This window comes from Pyrus communis, chromosome 4 (assembly GCF_041283825.1).
Source record: "Pyrus communis isolate YQ-2024b chromosome 4, ASM4128382v1, whole genome shotgun sequence".
In the NCBI taxonomy this organism is placed as follows: Eukaryota; Viridiplantae; Streptophyta; class Magnoliopsida; order Rosales; family Rosaceae; genus Pyrus; species Pyrus communis.
Genome location: NC_142568.1, coordinates 12,544,685 through 12,563,580, shown reverse-complemented (window position 1 = coordinate 12,563,580; position 18,896 = coordinate 12,544,685). Strand labels below are relative to the sequence as shown.

General features: G+C 39.2%; 1 protein-coding gene across 1 annotated transcript; it reads right to left on the bottom strand.

The window, feature by feature from the left end:
• Nucleotides 1-8,536: 8,536 nt before the first annotated feature.
• On the bottom strand, nucleotides 8,537-14,870 carry LOC137722571 (ABC transporter B family member 1). Its single transcript, XM_068461606.2, has 10 exons — nucleotides 14,157-14,870; nucleotides 13,996-14,050; nucleotides 13,719-13,894; nucleotides 13,432-13,632; nucleotides 13,050-13,309; nucleotides 12,648-12,964; nucleotides 12,292-12,515; nucleotides 11,074-11,447; nucleotides 10,240-10,954; nucleotides 8,537-10,021 (listed from the first exon to the last, which is right to left on the bottom strand). Exons 1-10 carry the CDS (start codon nucleotides 14,580-14,582, stop codon nucleotides 8,732-8,734), a joined length of 4,038 nt encoding a protein of 1,345 aa, XP_068317707.1. The 5' UTR covers nucleotides 14,583-14,870; the 3' UTR covers nucleotides 8,537-8,731.
• Nucleotides 14,871-18,896: the final 4,026 nt, after the last annotated feature.

Sequence of the window (18,896 nt, the reverse complement as noted above, 5' to 3'; positions counted from 1 at the left end):
TGGCTGCTGAAGTACTTGCGTAGGTTGTAGAATCCCGTATAGTAATATTTTTTCTTGATTACAATGGAAGGAATTCACATTTTTTGGGAAATGATAGAAGTAGGTTGGTGCAGACGAAATCCTGTAACTCCACTTTAGTAGGAGAAGTACTACTAGATTACCGAGACCACCAAAGGAAACTAGAAGATATAAACAGAGATTTTGAAAGAAAAAGGATTTTAGGTTTCCTGATTGTTGGGACTGCAGTTATGTTGATGAACGTCCTATTGAGCATTAAGCTAGACTTTTTCAGGCACTAGCGTTCTGCCTTAGTAAGTCCTTCACTCAACTCTCACTACATTTTTGTTATTTTTGAAGTCTTCTTGATTGTTGTCTTCTTTTTCTTCAAAGAGTGAAAGTTCATAAGCGCTTTTGCTCATAAGTACTTTTGTTATACGTATAATATCTATTTTAGTTGTTTGGGGTGTTGGATGGATTGGCCACCCAACATTTAAAAACTGATAACGAATTGATCGGCAGTTGAGCCGAATCGGCCATTGACATGCAGTCTACCATTCTACTGTAATTAGTCATTTCTCCTTGCAAATCATAGTTCTACGAGTATGCATGAATACGTAATTTCTGTAAGAAGGCCAAGAGTTAAAGTTGGTACGTGTGGTTTTTTACTTGATGGTCATTTTAGGTAATCAATCTCACTTGAATCATGAATTGGAACAACGCAATGCCAAACAACTTTATTGTCTCCAATTTTGTTCATAAAATAGTGTTTTATCGCATTCTTCCAACTTATTAAGTGAGATATGATATGAAAAGGTCATACCCCTGAACGTGAAGCATGAGAAGAAATACATTAAAATACTTTGTTACTTTATTCATCCTCTAGGGTTTGTAATATATACACATGCCTTACTCTCCATGAATCTAATTACAATGATAAGGAAACTAAATCCTAAAAATTACAACTAATTACAAATCCTATTCCAACCAAATATGGGGCTCCTAGAATATTTATAATATAATCAATACTCTTATTCAAGTTGGTGCATAGATATAGGACATGCCCAACTTGCCAAGTAAGTCTAGAAAAAAGCTTTACTCGATACTCCATGTGTAAGAACAACATCCAACTGTTTCCCTGAATTTACAAATGCTATAGACGCAATCTTCCTTTTGTGATTCTCCTTAACAAAGTGCTATGAACCTCCACATGCTTTGTTCTATCATGTTGTTCTGATTATATGCTATTTTTCTTGTAAACTTATTGTCACAACATAATTTCATAGCTTCCTTTGGTTTGAAACTAAGATAACTCAAAAACTTACGTAACCAAAGGAGTTCATATATTTCTTGTGCCATACCCTATACTCAGCTTTAGCAGATTGTCTTACCACCACTTTCTGTTTCTTACTACACCATGTAACCAAGTTCCCTCCAACAAACGTAAAGTATCCCTCAACTTTTAGGTGCCCATCTCTTCCATACAATATTCCCTTACTAGGTGGTAGGTGCAAACTTCAGATATGCCAAAATCCATATTATAGCAGCCATGTGACATAAGCTGACTCACAACATATGCAAAATCAGGATGAGTGTGAGCTAGATAAATTAATCTGCCCACAAGTCTTTGATATTTACCCTTATTAACAGGAACCTGATTAGGGTAAATACATAATAATTACATAAGTAATGCTTTTCTACTATAGGAGTGTCAACATGTTTACACTCTAACATACCAATTTCTCTCAACAAATCCAACACATATTTTCGTTGAGACAAGAAAATACCTTTAGTTGAACAGGCGACCTCAACCCTAAGAAAGTTCTTCAACTCTCCCAAATCTTTCATCTTAAATTCAAATGCAATATTAGTTGTAACTTTTGAATTTCTTCTGAATCATCTCTTGTAATAATCATATCATCCACATAAACAATTGAAGCAGTCAATTTTCCAAGCCTACGCTTTAGAAAAAAGTGTGATATGAATGACTTTGGCGATACCCATACTCCTTCATTGCTTAAAGTAAACCTGTCAAACCAAGCACATGGCAATTGCTTGAGTCCGTAAAGAGACTTACGCAATATGCACACCTTAGTATTACCCCTCGCACCATATCCTAGTGGAAAGATCATATAAACTTGCTCTTCCAAGTCCTTATGAAGGAGTGCATTCTTCACATGAAATTGTTTAAGAGGCTAATCCATATTTGCAGTTAAGGAAATCAAAACATGTATTGCATTCATCTTTGCGACTGGAGAAGAAGTTTCTTGGTAATCTACAACATACATTTGAGTGTACCCCTTAGCTACTAACCTTGCTTTGTACCAGAGAAAAAGTTTCTTGGTAATCTCCCAGGTTCTATTTTTTTGTAAAGTAGACATCTCTGCATCCATAGCTTTATCCACTTAGGGTCTCGTAGAGCTTCTTCAACCTGAGTTGGAATTTTAATTGATTCCATATGACATTGTCCTACGTTCTTGTTTGGGCCCAAAATAATATTGTTGGGTCGAGCAGCAGGATGTGCTCGGCCCAAGGTTATGTCATACTATGAGCCTAATGATAAATCCCGGGCCTATTGGCAGGGTCGGTCAAGTCCTATCCTAAGTAATCTGGATAAATAGAAAAGGTCGAGGGAGTCCTAGTGCGACCAAGATTCCCGACCGGCAAAGAATAAAGCCTCGAAAGGAAGGAAAATTCAGAATCCCAGTGGGAATAGGTTTGTTCGAGTTAGAGTTGAAACGGGACAAGGACTCCCAATCCAAATCAGAATGCGAATCGGTCTCAAGGAATGGGGTGCTATAAATATAAGAAATCATGCAACAGAAAAGGCCCTTCAAATCAGCATACAATTGCCCTGCGCAAAACCTCTCAAATACCTTGAGATTTTTCCTTTTCCTTTTCCGCCGACACACCTTCGGTTTGGATAAACAGCACTGTGGAGGCACCCGGCGAGCATCTTCAGTTTGGATAAACAGCACTTCTGCCGTAGAATCAGCCGACCGAAAAGCACCTTCAGTTTGGATAAACAGCACTGCGTCGAGGTCGACCGGTTACCTATCTAAGTCTCGGCCGAGAAGGGTTTTTGAACCTTTGTTGGCAGAGGTCACCTTGCTAGCCTTCTCGGCATAGTCAGGTGTTACGAATTGCATTGCTCGGCGTCTAGACGCCGAGTGATTTTATGATTGGATACTCGCAAGTAAGTTTCAGGGTTCGACATTCCGACGGCCGAACTACGTTTACCATCAAGACATACGTCACATTTGAGTACCTGCGCCCATATAGTTTGGTCTCGATTCAACGTGCTTATACTCTTACGAATATAATCACAGTGACCGAATCAGGCTCCGACGATTTGTGAACTCCGCAGAATTAGTAGCCTTGTCTTCAGGCTGTAGAACCCAAAGATCGAGAGTGTTCCTTCCTCGGTCGCAATCGCAAGACAGAGAAGTCAACGACGCGCTCAACGCGACATCAACAAATTTTACTCCTCGGCCAAGCTCGGTCGACGAGTTGGCACGCCCCGCATTCAACCGAATGACATAGTTAGCTTATTAGTTACTTGGCCTGCGCACCACGTAGGTTTTGCAATTTTTAGAGTCAACATTTTGGCACGCCCGATGGGACCTTTGTGCTAAACCCTCGGAGTTCATGACCGTTGAGACACGGTCTGTAAAGAAGGGAACAACCATGGGAAAGTCAACAACTGACTTACCAGTGCAAGGCCTTGGGCAGGATTTGCACCCTGCAAAAAATTCGATCATTGTTGCGCCGCCCGAGGCCACAAGTGTGACACGCTGAGAAAATGAAATCTGTCTCGGCGGACAACCTCACAACTCAGCGGTCCCGAATCAAACGACGGGCATGTTTGTGGAAAGGATAGTGGAAGATTACGACGACGATGGTGGGGAAGGTTCCGATCCACCAACTAGGTCTTTTCTTCGGAGACGACTTGATGAACAGTATCGGCAAGTCGAGCAGTCGATTGGTCAAAAGATGAATGATTTACTAGAAGAAATACGAAGTAACAACGATACACAGACCAGGATGCTTGAACTGTTGGTTAGTAAAGCCTTCGAAGATGGCCAGGTCGGCCAACCTCGGCAGCCTTCTACGAATGTTCCAATACAAGCCGAGAGAGGGTCCGCCCGGCCGCAACCAATCACCTTAGAAAAAAGAGGTGGACCGGGAAATAGATCCGAGGGACCAAGCCAGGGAGAAGAAGCCGCTTCCGTAAACATGACCAAAGTCCAGAGAATGATTGACTCGGCCCTAAAAAAGGGGCCGAAGTTTCCAAAATTCATCCATCTCTACCCAGCTTATGTGGAAAGGTTTGAATACCCACGAGGTTTTAAGATCCCTGATTTCAGTCTCTTCGTCGGGGAATCGTCTTTATCCTCATTAGAACATGTGGCTCGTTTCACAGCGCAGTGTGGAGACGTCAATAACGACTTCTATAAATTGCGGCTGTTTAACTTTTCACTGACAGGCTCAGCTTTTGCCTGGTACATTAATCTCCCGCCCAACTCCGTGCAGAGTTGGGAAGAGTTAGTCGAGAAGTTCCATGAACAATTCTATCGGCCAGGGATGGAGATGTCCGTATCATCGTTGGCCAGGATGGCTCAAGCATCCGACGAATCTCCAATGGAATACCTAACGAGGTTTAAGTCGACCATGAATTGGTGCCGAGTACCACTCCCCGAAGTGGAATTCGTCAGAATCGCTCTCAACGGATTGGACGTGGAATACAAAAAAAAAGTTTCTGGGGGCAAATATTCGAGATATGTACGAACTTGCTCAACACGTTGAACAGTATGATTATCTGCTCCGAGAAGAAAAGATATCAAAGTCACCATCCCGGGGGACGTTGTATAAGAATCCCACGGTTAGCTATGCATTGGCCGAAAGTGAGGATCTTCAGTATGCTAGTGTAGATGCGGCCGAGATAGTAATAGATAAACTCTACGTCTGCAAGGCTTTGGCTCAAGTAAGTTCCAAAGACACCAAAACCCGTTCGGCTGCCGAGGAAATGAGTAAGTCATCGAAAGTATACACTTTCAATATCACCAAAGCTGATGCAATTTTCGATCAATTATTGGCAGCAAAAATCATCAAGCTTCGGCCGGGACATACTATCCCTAAGGCCGATGAATTAAAGGGAAAGATATACTGCAAGTATCATAATTCTAATAAGCATGCAACCAATAATTGTGTTGTATTCCGGGACACAATTCAAAGTTGGATCGAGAAAGGAAAGTTGAAATTTCCGGAAAAGCAGATGGCGGTCGACGTCAATCCCTTCCCTTCAACAACAATCGATTGTATATCTGAGAAAAGAAGAATTTAAATATCCTAATCCAACTCCAACTAACACCGAGGGCTTTTGTGACAAAACCCCACACTTGACAGATTGTGCAGGCAGTAATTATCAAGTTGGACAATATCTGTGTTGTTGGAGATCTTTCTTTCTTTTTCTCATCTTTGTCTTAAGCTCCCATCGGATTTAACACTGAAGGCGCCATTGGTGGGGTCTTCGGTCCGCTTCTCTGATAATTCTACATGGTATCAGAGCAAGGATGAACCCGTACTACCATGTGATGGGGCCTTACGTGTGGGGTGAATCCCCTTGGCTCTATGTGGTTATTATCTGTATGGATCTTCCACGTGTGATCCACTAATTGGGTCCCACGTGAGGGGGTGTATTGAAATCAAGGTTCTAAAAGACGCTAGGTGCTAGTCGGGCGGTGGACTAAGCGGATTTAATTAAATGTATTATATTTCATGTAAATAAGTGTGTGCCTATACTTAAAATATATATAATTTTATCATAAACTACAAAATAAAATGACATATACATTATGAAGTATTGGAACATAATGAAAAACATGAGGAACATGCATATAATGTGTGTTCATTTAAGTATGCAACAAGTCTCTTACAATTTATTGAAAAAAATAAAATACAAAATGAAAGTTTACTATTTTGTCTAAGTGAGTTGCAACCGAGCCGGGTGCCTAGGTGCTCTTTCTTAATTTTCAAATACCTAGGCATTAATCGGGGTGGTGACTAACCGCCTAGCGCCGCGCCTAGGATGGGCCTAGGCGGCGCTAGACGGGGATTTTTAGAACAGTGGTTGAAATATCCCACATTGACCGTATTTCTAAGAAAAGAAGAGTTTAAATATCCTAACCCCACTCCAATTAACACCCAAGCTTTTTGTGATAAAATTTCACACTTGATAGATTATGCAAGTGGTAATTACCAAGTTGTGGATAATATTGATGTTGTTGGCATATCCCGGCCCCCCGTGGCCAAGGCCAAGTCTCTCTCCCTTTTCCGACCAGCACCAACAGCAAATGATGACTCTTAAGTAAATTTTGTGGAAGGATCTGAGTGACTCTATCCCAAACAAGAAGCATGGCCTCATTATTCTACTAGCCCTATAGTCAAAGCATACCCACCTTTTCTGGCTTTTGTGTTTGTCCTTTAATTCTGAACTTGTTTTGAGTTACTTTCTAATTGAGAGGAAACATTGCTGTATTCCAACCTGAGGAGGATAATCATTTATGCTTCTGGCATTCCTGTGTCTTCTATTTGTCTTTCACTTTTTCCATTTCTGTTTCAGACAAGGGATATGAAAAAGCAGTGTGTGCTGTTTCCACTATCCCAAAAGTGGAGGATATGAAAACAAAATTATTCATGGTAAATAAATAAAGCAAGGCAGGCTTAAGCATCTCCAACAATGCTAGCCAATATTTGTTTAAATTTGACTTCAAATTACTTTAGATGATGTAATATCTAAACATTCTTTTTCTCCTTCGCACATCTCTCTTAATTTTTGTTGCCGATTTTCTTTAAATTTAAGAAACTTTAATGAAATGTTTCCGGTACTGTTCACTTTAACGACAAACTACATTTTTACATTAAAAATTCAATTATGGTACTATTTACTTTACCCTTTATTTTGTTCTTATCGTTAAAACTCAAAGTTTTCAAATCATTTTCATTTGTTTTTTTTTTAATTTATTACTTGAAAATCCGAAAAAAAAGAAAAAATAAAGAAAAAAAAAGACATGCAGAAGGACCAAATGAGTGCGCGAAAAACAATTTTCTACTTTAATAATGCTAGTTTAGTATCGCTCTCTAGTTTTGACGAACATTGAATATTTAAATGATTTCTTGAGATTGAATCATTTTCTCTTGACCAACTTAATCTGATCATGCCTTGTTTAAGCCAAATATGACTTGAGATGAAGTGCCTTTATGAATCTTCTCGGCCTCAGGGATGATGGACTACCGTGACGAAACCACCATCTGGTCCCTTTTAAAAATAAAAAAAATAAAAAAAATGAAAGACGAAGGATTCGCAAGATGGGGCATTACGACATCACCCTAGTGGTATCACTACTTCGTTGTGCTTCTCTAGTAACCGCACATTATCCTCTTATTGCCTTTTTAAGATGGAATTTTTCCTTTCTTCTCAAAATTGGTTTTTCTCCTTTCGGTTTTTGGACGCGTGGCACACAATTCCTTTGGAGAAAGATACCCTCGTCACAATGACATCTTGAACTAATAATACGACGCCACTTATTTTAAATATCTTAACTAATAATACGACGTCACTTGTTTTAAATGTCTCAGATAGTAATCCATAATTTGCTTAGAACACTTCAACCTTAACGTCATCGATTCACGTAGGTTATTGTTCCATCTATGGCCACTCATATCCCTATATATTTCCTTGAGACAAAGAGATTAGTTAGTGACCCACTCTCACACACATAGTACCTACAAATCAAACACCAAAATCTCTCAGATTACCATGTCATTTTCTAATGCCATACATCCATCCTCTTTATCTCACAGGCTTTGTCCACTACCATCCACTAATTTGAAGTAATCATTCACTCCACCTTTTGGGTCTCTGTCCATTTTTTTCATCTTTTATTCAATCTCCCTCCCATTTCTCTGTCATTAAACTCATGCACATGGGCATCAAATAACTCAAATAATTTTGTCCCCCACAAGCTCCGTCACATACATATGTATTTGCCCTATCGAGATGAGGACTGGACTGGATAGGACTATTTCATGTCGCCGTGGACGAATGAACCAATCATGTTCAAAGTTTGGACAGTGATGTGTAACTTATCAAAAGCCTAACATGTCTTTTATCCGAGTCGCAGGTCTACATCCGAGACCATTACACCCATTTTCCATGCGACTAGTGTTGGACAGTGATGGAATTCCAACACACTTTATCCAAGTCACACTCAAATTGTAGGAGTGCTCACCATTATTGTGAACTCCAATTGGATTCCAGGCACGATTTGTTTGACAATTAAAGCATGCACGCATGTAGGTTTGCACGTCAAGTTGTCACCATGTTTCAAAAAGTAGGGCTAGTGAGAATCTGCTACGTAACTGGTTGTATATCTCATTGTGTTTATCTAACTATTATCTTGTACGTGATCTTGACTCGAGAGAATATACAACCGGGGGATAGCTAAGAATCTCTTGCAGGGTTGGTTAATCATCTCGATTTCTCTCAAGGTAAGTATTCAACTATTATTTTCTTCAAAGATTCATAAGGGTAGAAGAACATATATGGTAAAAATAGGGGGAAGAAGAAAGTTAATACATATACTATACCAAAAACAGAAAAACAAAAACAGAAACAAAATATCAGAGGGGGTATGCGGGGATATACTCCTCTTTACTGGTATGTGACTTCACCCTACTTTCCTTCTCTTTCTTCCTCTTCTCGGGGTTTTACTGATGAACTTGAACCTGATGCAATTCCGATGGCTTGGGTGTGGGTGAATCTTTGTAGCTGTATCATGCGCGCGTAACACCCATCCGGGTAATTTTTCAATAGATGGGAGTGGGATCCTTGCTCTGCCACCTTTCCATCATCAATCACAGCAATGACATGAGCATTTCTGATGGTCGATAGTCTATGTGCAACCACAATTGTGGTTTTTCCCGAGCAAGCACGCTCTAGTGCCTCTTGAATAGATCTCTCCGATTCAGCATCAAGTGCGCTTGTTGCCTCATCAAGAAGCATAACCTCTGCCTTCCTCAATAAAGCCCTAGCAATTGCAACTCTTTGTTTCTGTCCTCCAGATAACTGAACTCCCCGTTCCCCAACAAATGTTTTGTAACCCTCCGGCAATGCAGATATGAACTTGTGAGCGTTAGCCAGGTTTGCAGCTTCAATGATCTCAGCCTCAGTTGCTGACTCGTGTCCATAAGCAATATTTTCGTATATAGTTGTAGCAAAGAGGCATGGCTCCTGGGGAACCACGGCAATGTGCCTTCTTAGGGACTTCAGATTATATTTTCGAATATCCTTCCCATCAATCAGAACTCGTCCTGATGTTGGGTCATAGAATCGCTGTATCAGTGCAATGACTGAGCTCTTACCGCATCCACTAGGACCAACAAGGGCAAGAGTCTTGCCTGCTCGGGCACGAAGGGAGAGGTCACGGAAAACAGGGACATCAGGGCGAGTAGGGTAAGTGAAGTCTACATGCTTCAATTCAATTTCTCCACGCAGACGATCAGTGACTACAGTAGCATCTGGATCATCAGGTTCAATTTCAGTTTTGCGGTCAAGGAGTTCAAACACTGATCGCATGGCTCGACCACCATTGATAAAGTCAGGTGCCAGGGTTAATGTTTCTGCTGCACCATTTGCAGACACCATGAGGACCACGAAAACTCGGATTGTCTTTGAGAAGTCGGAGATTCCATGCTTCACCAGCCAGGAAGCATACCAAAGACCTAGAGCATAGGAAGCATAAAGTGCAAACTGAGCTATCCCAAATCCACTTCCGGCAATCTGGCCCTTCCAAAAGCACCGGCGTAGTGGAATCTGGAGGTTTCTGGAGAAAAGACCAACAATTTTTCCCTCTGAATTGAATGCAGCAACAGTCCTTACATTGGCTATGGCCTCCCCAGCTAGTTGGGTGGCCTTGGCATGTGCTGCTTCAAGGTCTCCCGAGAAACCCGTCATGAACAATTTCTGTTACAAATTCAACAAAAGAACCAGTAAATTACATGACCGTGTCAATAGATAATCTATCAGGGAAAAGAGTAAAACATGCCTCAATTTTCACTAGAGTAGACTGTGTATGTGTTTCCCCCAATTAAATGTCTAGTCTGAATGTGGTGGCGAGATTCGATAAGTTTCCAATGATTTCTAACGCATGTGCGATGAACTATTAAGAAAAGAAAAAATACCTGCAAAACTGTGGCTGCAACAACAAAAGGAAAGACTGCTATGAGGACAAGGGTAAGGCGCCATTGCAAAACAAATCCCGCAGTGCAAGCAACAAGCATGAGTGCTGTGTTCTGTACAATCACAGAAATCCTGTCTCCAATGGCTGATCTGACATTGTTAGCATCAAGAGCCAGCCTTGCTGAAATCCTGGCACTCTCATTTTCCTCCTGATCAAACCACGCCATTTCATTTTTCAAAACTGCTGTCAGCATTTTTTCCCTCACTCGTTTTGTGAGGTTTTCTCCCACAATATCCCAAAAGAAATGTTGTAATGTGTTGAAGATAAGTGCAGCTGATGAAAGTCCAATTAACAAGTAACAGTACTTATTAATTTGTTTGATCATGTAGGCATGGTCCGGGTTGTAGTAAACACTGAGGACAGCACTTAGAACATATGAAAAGAAAGCACTTAGAGAACCACAAACAACAGATCCAACTGAACCAAATAAAGCGTAAACCCACTCAGGAGAGTTCATTTTAGCAAGGCGCCAGAAGGAACTAGCTTGCTCCTTGAACTGTAGTTTTTCGAGCCGGTAATTGGGATATGAGGCATCAAGGGAGAAACTAAAATCAGAAGTAGAAAAGTCCGATAGCCGTCGTGAGTATGGTGATCGACCATATGAGGAATTTCTGGCAATTATAGGTGAGCTTACAGAGTTTCTGGCACTAGAAGGCCTGCAAAATGAAGAACCGTGATAAGCATATCTATTTGTCAAGCTTTAAACTATCCATTTACAAAAGAGATAATTAAATGTTCAAGAAACAATACTGAATCGACAATGTGTGGATCCTACCTTGCGCTACTCTTTCTCGCATTGTTGAGAGCAGTTTCGTGTGCCATCTCTTGCATCCGGATGAGCTTGGCATAGACACCGTTTTCTCCTTTCGAGAAAAGTTCATCATGGGTTCCAATTTCAGAAACACTTCCTTGTTGGAGTACAGCTACAAGGTCAGCTTTGCGAATGGTTGATAGGCGATGGGCAATGACAAGAGTTGTCCTTCCAATCATAAACCGGTCAAGGGCTTCTTGCACCAGCTTTTCCGACTCAGAGTCCAATGCACTCGTTGCCTCGTCTAATAGCAGGATTGCTGGGTTTTTCAACATCGCCCTTGCTATGGCTATTCTCTGCTTCTGTCCTCCAGACAATTGTAGTCCTCTCTCCCCTACCTGCCATTTTCAACTTATCATTAATTTGCATATAATTTTACACCTACGTTCAGTTTTTCCATTAATTCGATCATTCTTATTTAATCCCACACATAATGTATAAAAAGAAATGAAAAATTTCAGCAGGCTTTAGCCACTTGTTATGTTCAAATTATTATCTATTTAATCTTCAAAATCACAATCATTAGGCTCATTACATAATTTAGTTTCTTTACACCTTTTATAATCTTTAATCACGGACAAATAAGTACTTTTTTTTTTTTTTTCTTTCAGGACGGCATTCTAAACTACTCTAATTTATGGGGAGGGGGATTCAAACTTCGTTTTTCTTCGTTTGTCTTGTACTTACTATATTTATTCAGTCAATGTTTCACCATGGATATGCCAATCCTTACTGATTCCTGCACATGTATTGTTGACTGCACCATGTTACTTTCTACAATATGCAGACATGACCAAACGCTTCCCCACATTGACTTTTATTTAAAATTAATAAATTAAAAAAAAAAACAAAAAACAAAAAAAAACCCTAAAGATAAAGTTGGGTCTTGTTTGTTGACCAAATAAACCAATGCGTCTTTTAATAATATAGTAGAAGCAATCAAGTATATGCCACCAGATTTTGACCTGAATCTGGCTCCTTTCACTCCAGATCCAAACTTCAAATTTTACATCAGTTTAGGCTCTCAAATTAAGAGATTTTAAGTGCTGAATGGGTGGACGTTCTAAACAATGCTAATTGTTTCGGGTATCGGACAAGTATCTCAGAGGGGGTTCAGATTCGGCCTTGAACCTTGCTAATTTGTGAAATGATAATTATATCTTACTCTCTTAATTAGCTGACCTGAGTATCAAAACCGTCAGGAAGTTTGATAATAAATGAATGGGCATTGGCAACTCTGGCGGCTTCTTCGATCTCAACCTGGTCGGCATCAGGCCGCCCCAAAAGTATGTTTTCTTTAATGGTGGTAGCAAACAGAGCTGGTTCTTGACTCACAAGCCCAATTTGCTGCCTCAGCCACTTTAGTTTCAACGTCTTTATGTCATGTCCATCTAGCAGCACTTGTCCTGTTTCATATAACAATCGATTTGTAAACCAAAATACATGCCCACATTGAACTAGATGAACTCGGGAACAACATTAACTTGTATTTGGATTTGGAACAAAGACATTGGAAGTGAAATGACTGGATTATTTACCTGAGGAAGGATCATAAAACCTCTCAATGAGGGAGACCACAGTGCTCTTACCAGAGCCACTGCTACCAACCAAAGCAATGGTCTTTCCAGCCGGAACATTCAGCGAGAAATTGTTGAGGATTCGAACATCCTGCCTCGAAGGGTAGGAAAAATCTACATTTTTCAGCTCAACTAGTCCAGTAACAGACTCTAATTCCACTCCTGATTCACTATTGCGGTCCATGCCCGGTTTGTGATCAATAATTTTGAAAATCTTCGCAGCTGCAACTTTAGCCTTCACAAATGCGCCCATGCTTGGTACAGACTGTCCCAATCCTCTGTTGATCAAAGTGAATCATGAGCAAACAGTATCTTAACTAATAAAACATTTTTACACTAATACGAACACAACACAGCACTTACATTCCACCTAGCATGACAGCAAACATGGTAGCGATGGCAAGACCGCCGTTGGTGAAGTGGTGCCTAACAAGATAACCTCCATACCATAGAAGAAGTGCATAACAGCAGAAAACTACAAAGTAAGTCGCTCCGAGTCCCATTCCTTTAGCAAATCCACTTTTGTAACCAAGCTTCTGAGCCACCTTCAATGCCGAGGAGTATGCTTGTAGCGCTCTCGATTCCCCAACATACGACAAAACAACTCGAATTTGAGCTACAGTCTGCAATTTGGCTACAAATCAGCTAAACCCCATGTGCAAAAACTGCTCAAATTTTCCACAAATCCAGTAAAAATCGAAACTCGGAAATGGAGATGAGCTAATAGGAAGATACATTTTCTCACCTGTTCCACCGTGTGTCCTGCTTGTGAAAGAGCTTCTTGGCTCTTGCCTGAGATTTTGCCTAATGCGGTGGTATGAATGCCTCCGATCACCGCTATCAGCGGAACAACAGCAAGTGTGACAAGTGCTAATTGCCACACAGCAGTAAAACCCACCACGAATCCAGACACAAATGTTGCCATATAGTGAATGAAATTACCCAACTGCACAAAAAACCCAATCCCAAATGAGAACCAAATTTACCAACTTGAATTTTCAAGCAAAGTTTCGAGCATTCTGCTTGCTTCACCTTCTCACTAATGGCGTCCTGGACCATCACTGTATCGGTGTTGATTGCGAAAACGACGTCCGAAGTTCGAACCTCCGTGTCAAAGTACTGAATGTCCTGGCTCAGAGCAGCCTCAAGGTACTTGATCCTCATCTTGGTTGACTGCCGCTCTCCGGTCCACATCCAACAAGAAATCTCTGCAACCCAAATTTAGAAAAATGTCCTCAGTCCTCGCATTAGCAAAAAACCCCGAAACGAAAACCCAAACTTTTAAAAAAGCCAACGGTTAAAAGCTCACCGGCCCATGAACCCGCCCATACGGCAGCTCCAACCACCAGAAAGTACAATGCGTACTGCAAAAAATTCACAATCCCAAAAAGTCAGTAAAAAAATGGAGTTTTGATTCGATCACCACATTCATAACAACATGCTAAGATTTCGTTTCGTTTCATACAGTACCTTCAAAACCTCGTGCATCATCTTATCCATGTCGTTTGCATTCGAGCCAAAAGAATTAACAAGATTGGCGAAGAACCGGAGAAAAATGGGGAGAGAGCAGCCATGCACGAGAGCTCCAACTGATCCAATTGCCATCAGAACGTAATCCAACCCATCAGCGAATCTGAAGAGTTCTTTGAACTGAACTGCGGGTAAAGACTCCGGCTTTTCGCCGCCGCCGGTGGAGTCCTTCCTGGGCTCGGAGCTCTCCATTCTCTCCGCCCTTTGTGGAGTTGATGTTGTTGCTGGTGGGTTAGATGGGGTTGCTGGGTTTGCTGCTGGGTTGGTTTTAAAAGGATCGGCAGCATCCGGCAGCAGCTCAAGGCCTTGCATTTCGGACCATCTCCACTGCTCAATCGTCTTTATCCCCTCAGAATCTTGTGACATTTGCAAAAATTCCTAGCTTTATGAACAAGCCAAACTCTCTCTCCTCTCTCTTCTCTCTCTCTCTCTCTCTCTCTCTCTCCCCCCTCTGTTATCTCTCTCGTTATTATCCCAATCCACCTGGTGGTTTTTGGAGCTCGTTGTCTTTTGCTTCTTCTTGCTCTCCCGTCACTTTTTTTTATTCAGGATTTATTCTGTTTAACGCCAAACTTTTGCGTGGTATTTTCTTCCACTCCCTCTCATCATTTTGTTGTTTTATGTGTTTTTCGTGTTCCTGTTTCCATTGGTGCCAAAATATACCTCTCGTGCTTTGGTGTGTTCTACGGTTGGTGGGAGTGGGATTGCTTCGCTTTTGCTTCTTACTCTGTAATTATTATTAATAATATTATTATATTTATATATATATATATATATATATTGTGAAAAAAAATAAAACAGAAACCACACAACAAACAGTGACAGAGTGAGAACAGATGGGAATTTTCTTCCCGACAAACGACACTGTGTGAAAAAGATGGGTTTTTTTTGACCGAATTTAACTTCGCTGCTCAAGAATTCAGAATCAGTTGCTGCATCCAATTTCGACTAGACAAATGTTAGAGTTTTAATTGACACGTGTTCACTTAGGATTGGAGGTAAGCAGCATTTGTTGCTAAATTTGCTAAATTTGCAGCAACCAAGTCTAGTTCTTTTTTACCAAAACAGATTCAACCCACAACACCCAATATGTAAATTACAAAACCCCATGACTAGAAATTTTTTTGTCTATTTTAAATTATGATAACATAAGAGAGAAAATCGAATTAGTAGTTTGGACATATAAAACGAATATCTATAGATGGTTCGATTGGAAGATGTGATTATAAGACAGAGGATCAAGGCTAAAAAGGGTAGAGAAGGGCCTAGGAAAACTTAGAAAGAGATTCTAAGAAAAGAATTGGACAACTTGGATATAACAGAAGACATGACACAAAACTAAGTACGGTGGTATTCTAGAATTCATATAGCTAACCTCACTTAATAGGTGAAGACTTTGCTGTTATTTTAAATTATGATAATAGTACCCATTTGGTCAAGACAATATGCCAACCCTTGTATACAAGTTCAAATTCTTCTCTATGTAATTTAGATTAAATAATTAGAATCTCTTAAAAATAAATTCAAACACTGGTGCAAAAAGAAATTTTTCATTGTGACCGGAACACGAGTTGTACATCACGTATTTTTATATAAGTGATGAAAATTTTTATTTTTTAAGTTATTAACTTTTTAACACATATATCTCACTATTTATATAATAACACATAATATAACATCTTGTATTCTCGTCACACTAAAAAATCCCTCGGCACAAAAGATGAAGTATAGTACCTTTCTTTCCTTTTTTTGACTTTACATAGATGTGACGATTGAGGCGTAGGCTAGGCAAATTGCAAAGAATTGTGTTCGGCTCTTGGACTCAAGCTTGAACTTTTGCCGCTTTAGTGTAGTTTTACAGACGAATAAATTAGTATAATTTACAATATTAGTTTTTTTTATAATATATTTTTACACAGCGGTGAAAAAACTTTGTGTAAAAATTTGAGCTAAGGTTGTCCTCAACCGAAATGGCAGAATATAGCCCTGTTCAAATTTATAAACTTGCAAGAATTTTTTTTTAATTAATAGTGTCATGCCATACTCATATACCATCTTCAGCCGAATGGATTAAATCTAGCCTCCTAAATAATTTATTAGTTTTAAGTTTATAATTTGAATTTATTGGTTAATTTAACCAAAATGCCATTGATATTTTTAAATTTAGCAGTTGAATTTGAATTAATTATTGCACTAGAGGAGCTGAGCTCTAAAAAAAGGACTATACTTGGGCAGCTCTTTTTGCTAAATAATGGTCTAGTGGCTCCACAAAAATATAGCTCAGTCATTATAGCCCAGCATTTTTTAGTTTTTGAACATTTAGCCCTCTCTATTAAAGATGGCCAAAGCAACACGATGAATCATTTGTAATAATTTAATAATCAACTCGCCACTTCCATAAGTTAAACCTAAAATATTTCACTTCCAACTGATAAAATGCACAGAAGTGATTGTAAAATCACATTGACAGATAGTTGATGCTCTCGAATCCTTCTTTTGCTTTGGCTTCTTTTGCAAGTTAAATTGTGAAAGCACGCACAGCACAAGGGAAAATATTTCACTTCCTTGTAAAAGTAGATACCTGCTTCCGCCTTCTCTGTTTATCTCCTCTAAATCCGGCGTTTTTGCTGCTCACTGTACCCTTCACCACCCCAAAAAAATAACTTTTATTATTTAAAAGCCACCCAAACAAACCCTCCATTATATAATGTTTAAATTATGGTCCGTTAATATTCATTAATTGTAGTTGTGGTACGTTTTCTTTGAATGTTGACTGAAAAACTGTGGACGGTGAACTCACAATGTCAATCTAAACTCTGCTATTTTTCCCAGAAAGTTAGGTTAGCTGCTTTCGTTGAAGAAAATGACACATAGAGAAATTAGACCAAGCAAGTGCCCTTTTATTACAATAGTAGAGATGAGTATTACTCTTGCATTACAACGTAGATTCAAACCTCGTTGACTTCGTAATCTAACAAATATATTGTTTAACAAAAAAAAAAAAATAGAGAGGGCTAAAGGTCCAAAAGCCAAAAAATGATCTGATTTGCCTAAAAACTTATAACCAAACCATTATTTAGCCAAATAGGCATCAGATTAGCCAAATGTAACCCCTTCTTAGGCATTTTTTGGGGTCTAGCTCCTCAGTTGCAATGATTCGTTTAAAGTCAACAGTTAAATTTGAAAACATCTAAAAGTTGTTTAATTAAATTAACCAATAAATTTAAAGTATAAACTTAAAATTAATAAATCATTGAGGGGACTATGTTTAGGCCTTCGGCTGGAGATGATTTATAAATAAGGTCTGACACTGTTCATCAAAAAATAATTTTTTATAGAGTTATTGTCACATCCAGGCTCAGGCCCCCACCACATCCCGGGCTCGACTCCACCGTAACACAATATTGTCCGTTTTGGACCCTGACCTCGCCCTCACGGTTTTGTTTTTGGGAACTCAAATGAGAACTTTCTAGTGGGTCACCCATCCTGAGATTGCTCTCGCGCGAACTCGCTAAACTTTGGAGTTCCTACGGAATCCGAAGCTAATGAGCTCCCAAAAAGCCTCGTGCTAGGTAGAGATGAGAATATACATATAAGGCTTACAAGATCCACTCCCCTAGATGATGTGGGATGTTATAGTTATAATTCAAAACGGAACTATATTTAGCTCATTCGATTAAAAATGGTTTTAGTTAATTAACCTAGGGTCAGGGTCTTTTTTTATTTACCAAAAAAACCCAAGTTCTGTTTTCCACTTTTGCATTTATTTTTCATTAGATAATTGAATTTGTTAGAAAAAAAAATTGAAAGTGGGATTCGAGGAAATTGTAAGTGGTGGACGAATCTGAGGTTTCCACTAAATTTTGATTTACGGAAATGACAGCAAATAACTGGATTAGTTTAGGTGCAACCATCAACCCGATTCTCTTAATTTAGCAGATTAATGTTCTCTAATTAACTTAATAAGTCAGAGTACACTCTGAGCTTAAAAAGTGATTAACTTAAGCTTAAAATTCAAAGTTTCAGACAACTGTTGTGTTTCATACATTCAGGCTTTGTGAATTGGATTTGGATTCTCTCCTCTCTTCTTTTCGTCCCTTTCCGTCATTTCCTCTCACATTCTTTATTTTGTCTTTCTTTTTCTATAAAAAAACTAATATAAGATGTTGACATGATTTAACTGTAACCGTTCAAATAAGAGGGGAGGGAAGGTGAGGGAAAAAAAAAGAGGAGAAAATCATACTCGTTGCGAATTCATTCAAATATCAAGCTTTGGATTTGAGGTTTAATTAAAAGAAAACTAATGAAAATGGTTTGAAAACTTTGAGTTTTAACCAAAATGACAAAAATGCGTTGTAAGTGAATAGTAACAGAAGTGACTTTTTAAAGTAAAAATATCATTTTCGTTAAAAATAAATAATACCAAAAGTGTTTCCTTAAAACTTCTTTTAATCAATGAACTGGGTTGTGAGCCAGCTCCTTTTTTTCAGCTAAAATACTATAAACTGATTGCCATCTGACACCCTAAAAATACCTTCGAGTTTCAATTTTTTTAGTTTTGTTTTTGTACTGGGATTCTGTAAAAAATTGAGATAACTGTTGCTGAAATGGTAATTAAATAAGAAAAATATAGGTTTTTTTTTTTAATTTATTCAATATTAAGTAACATTGACTGCTACG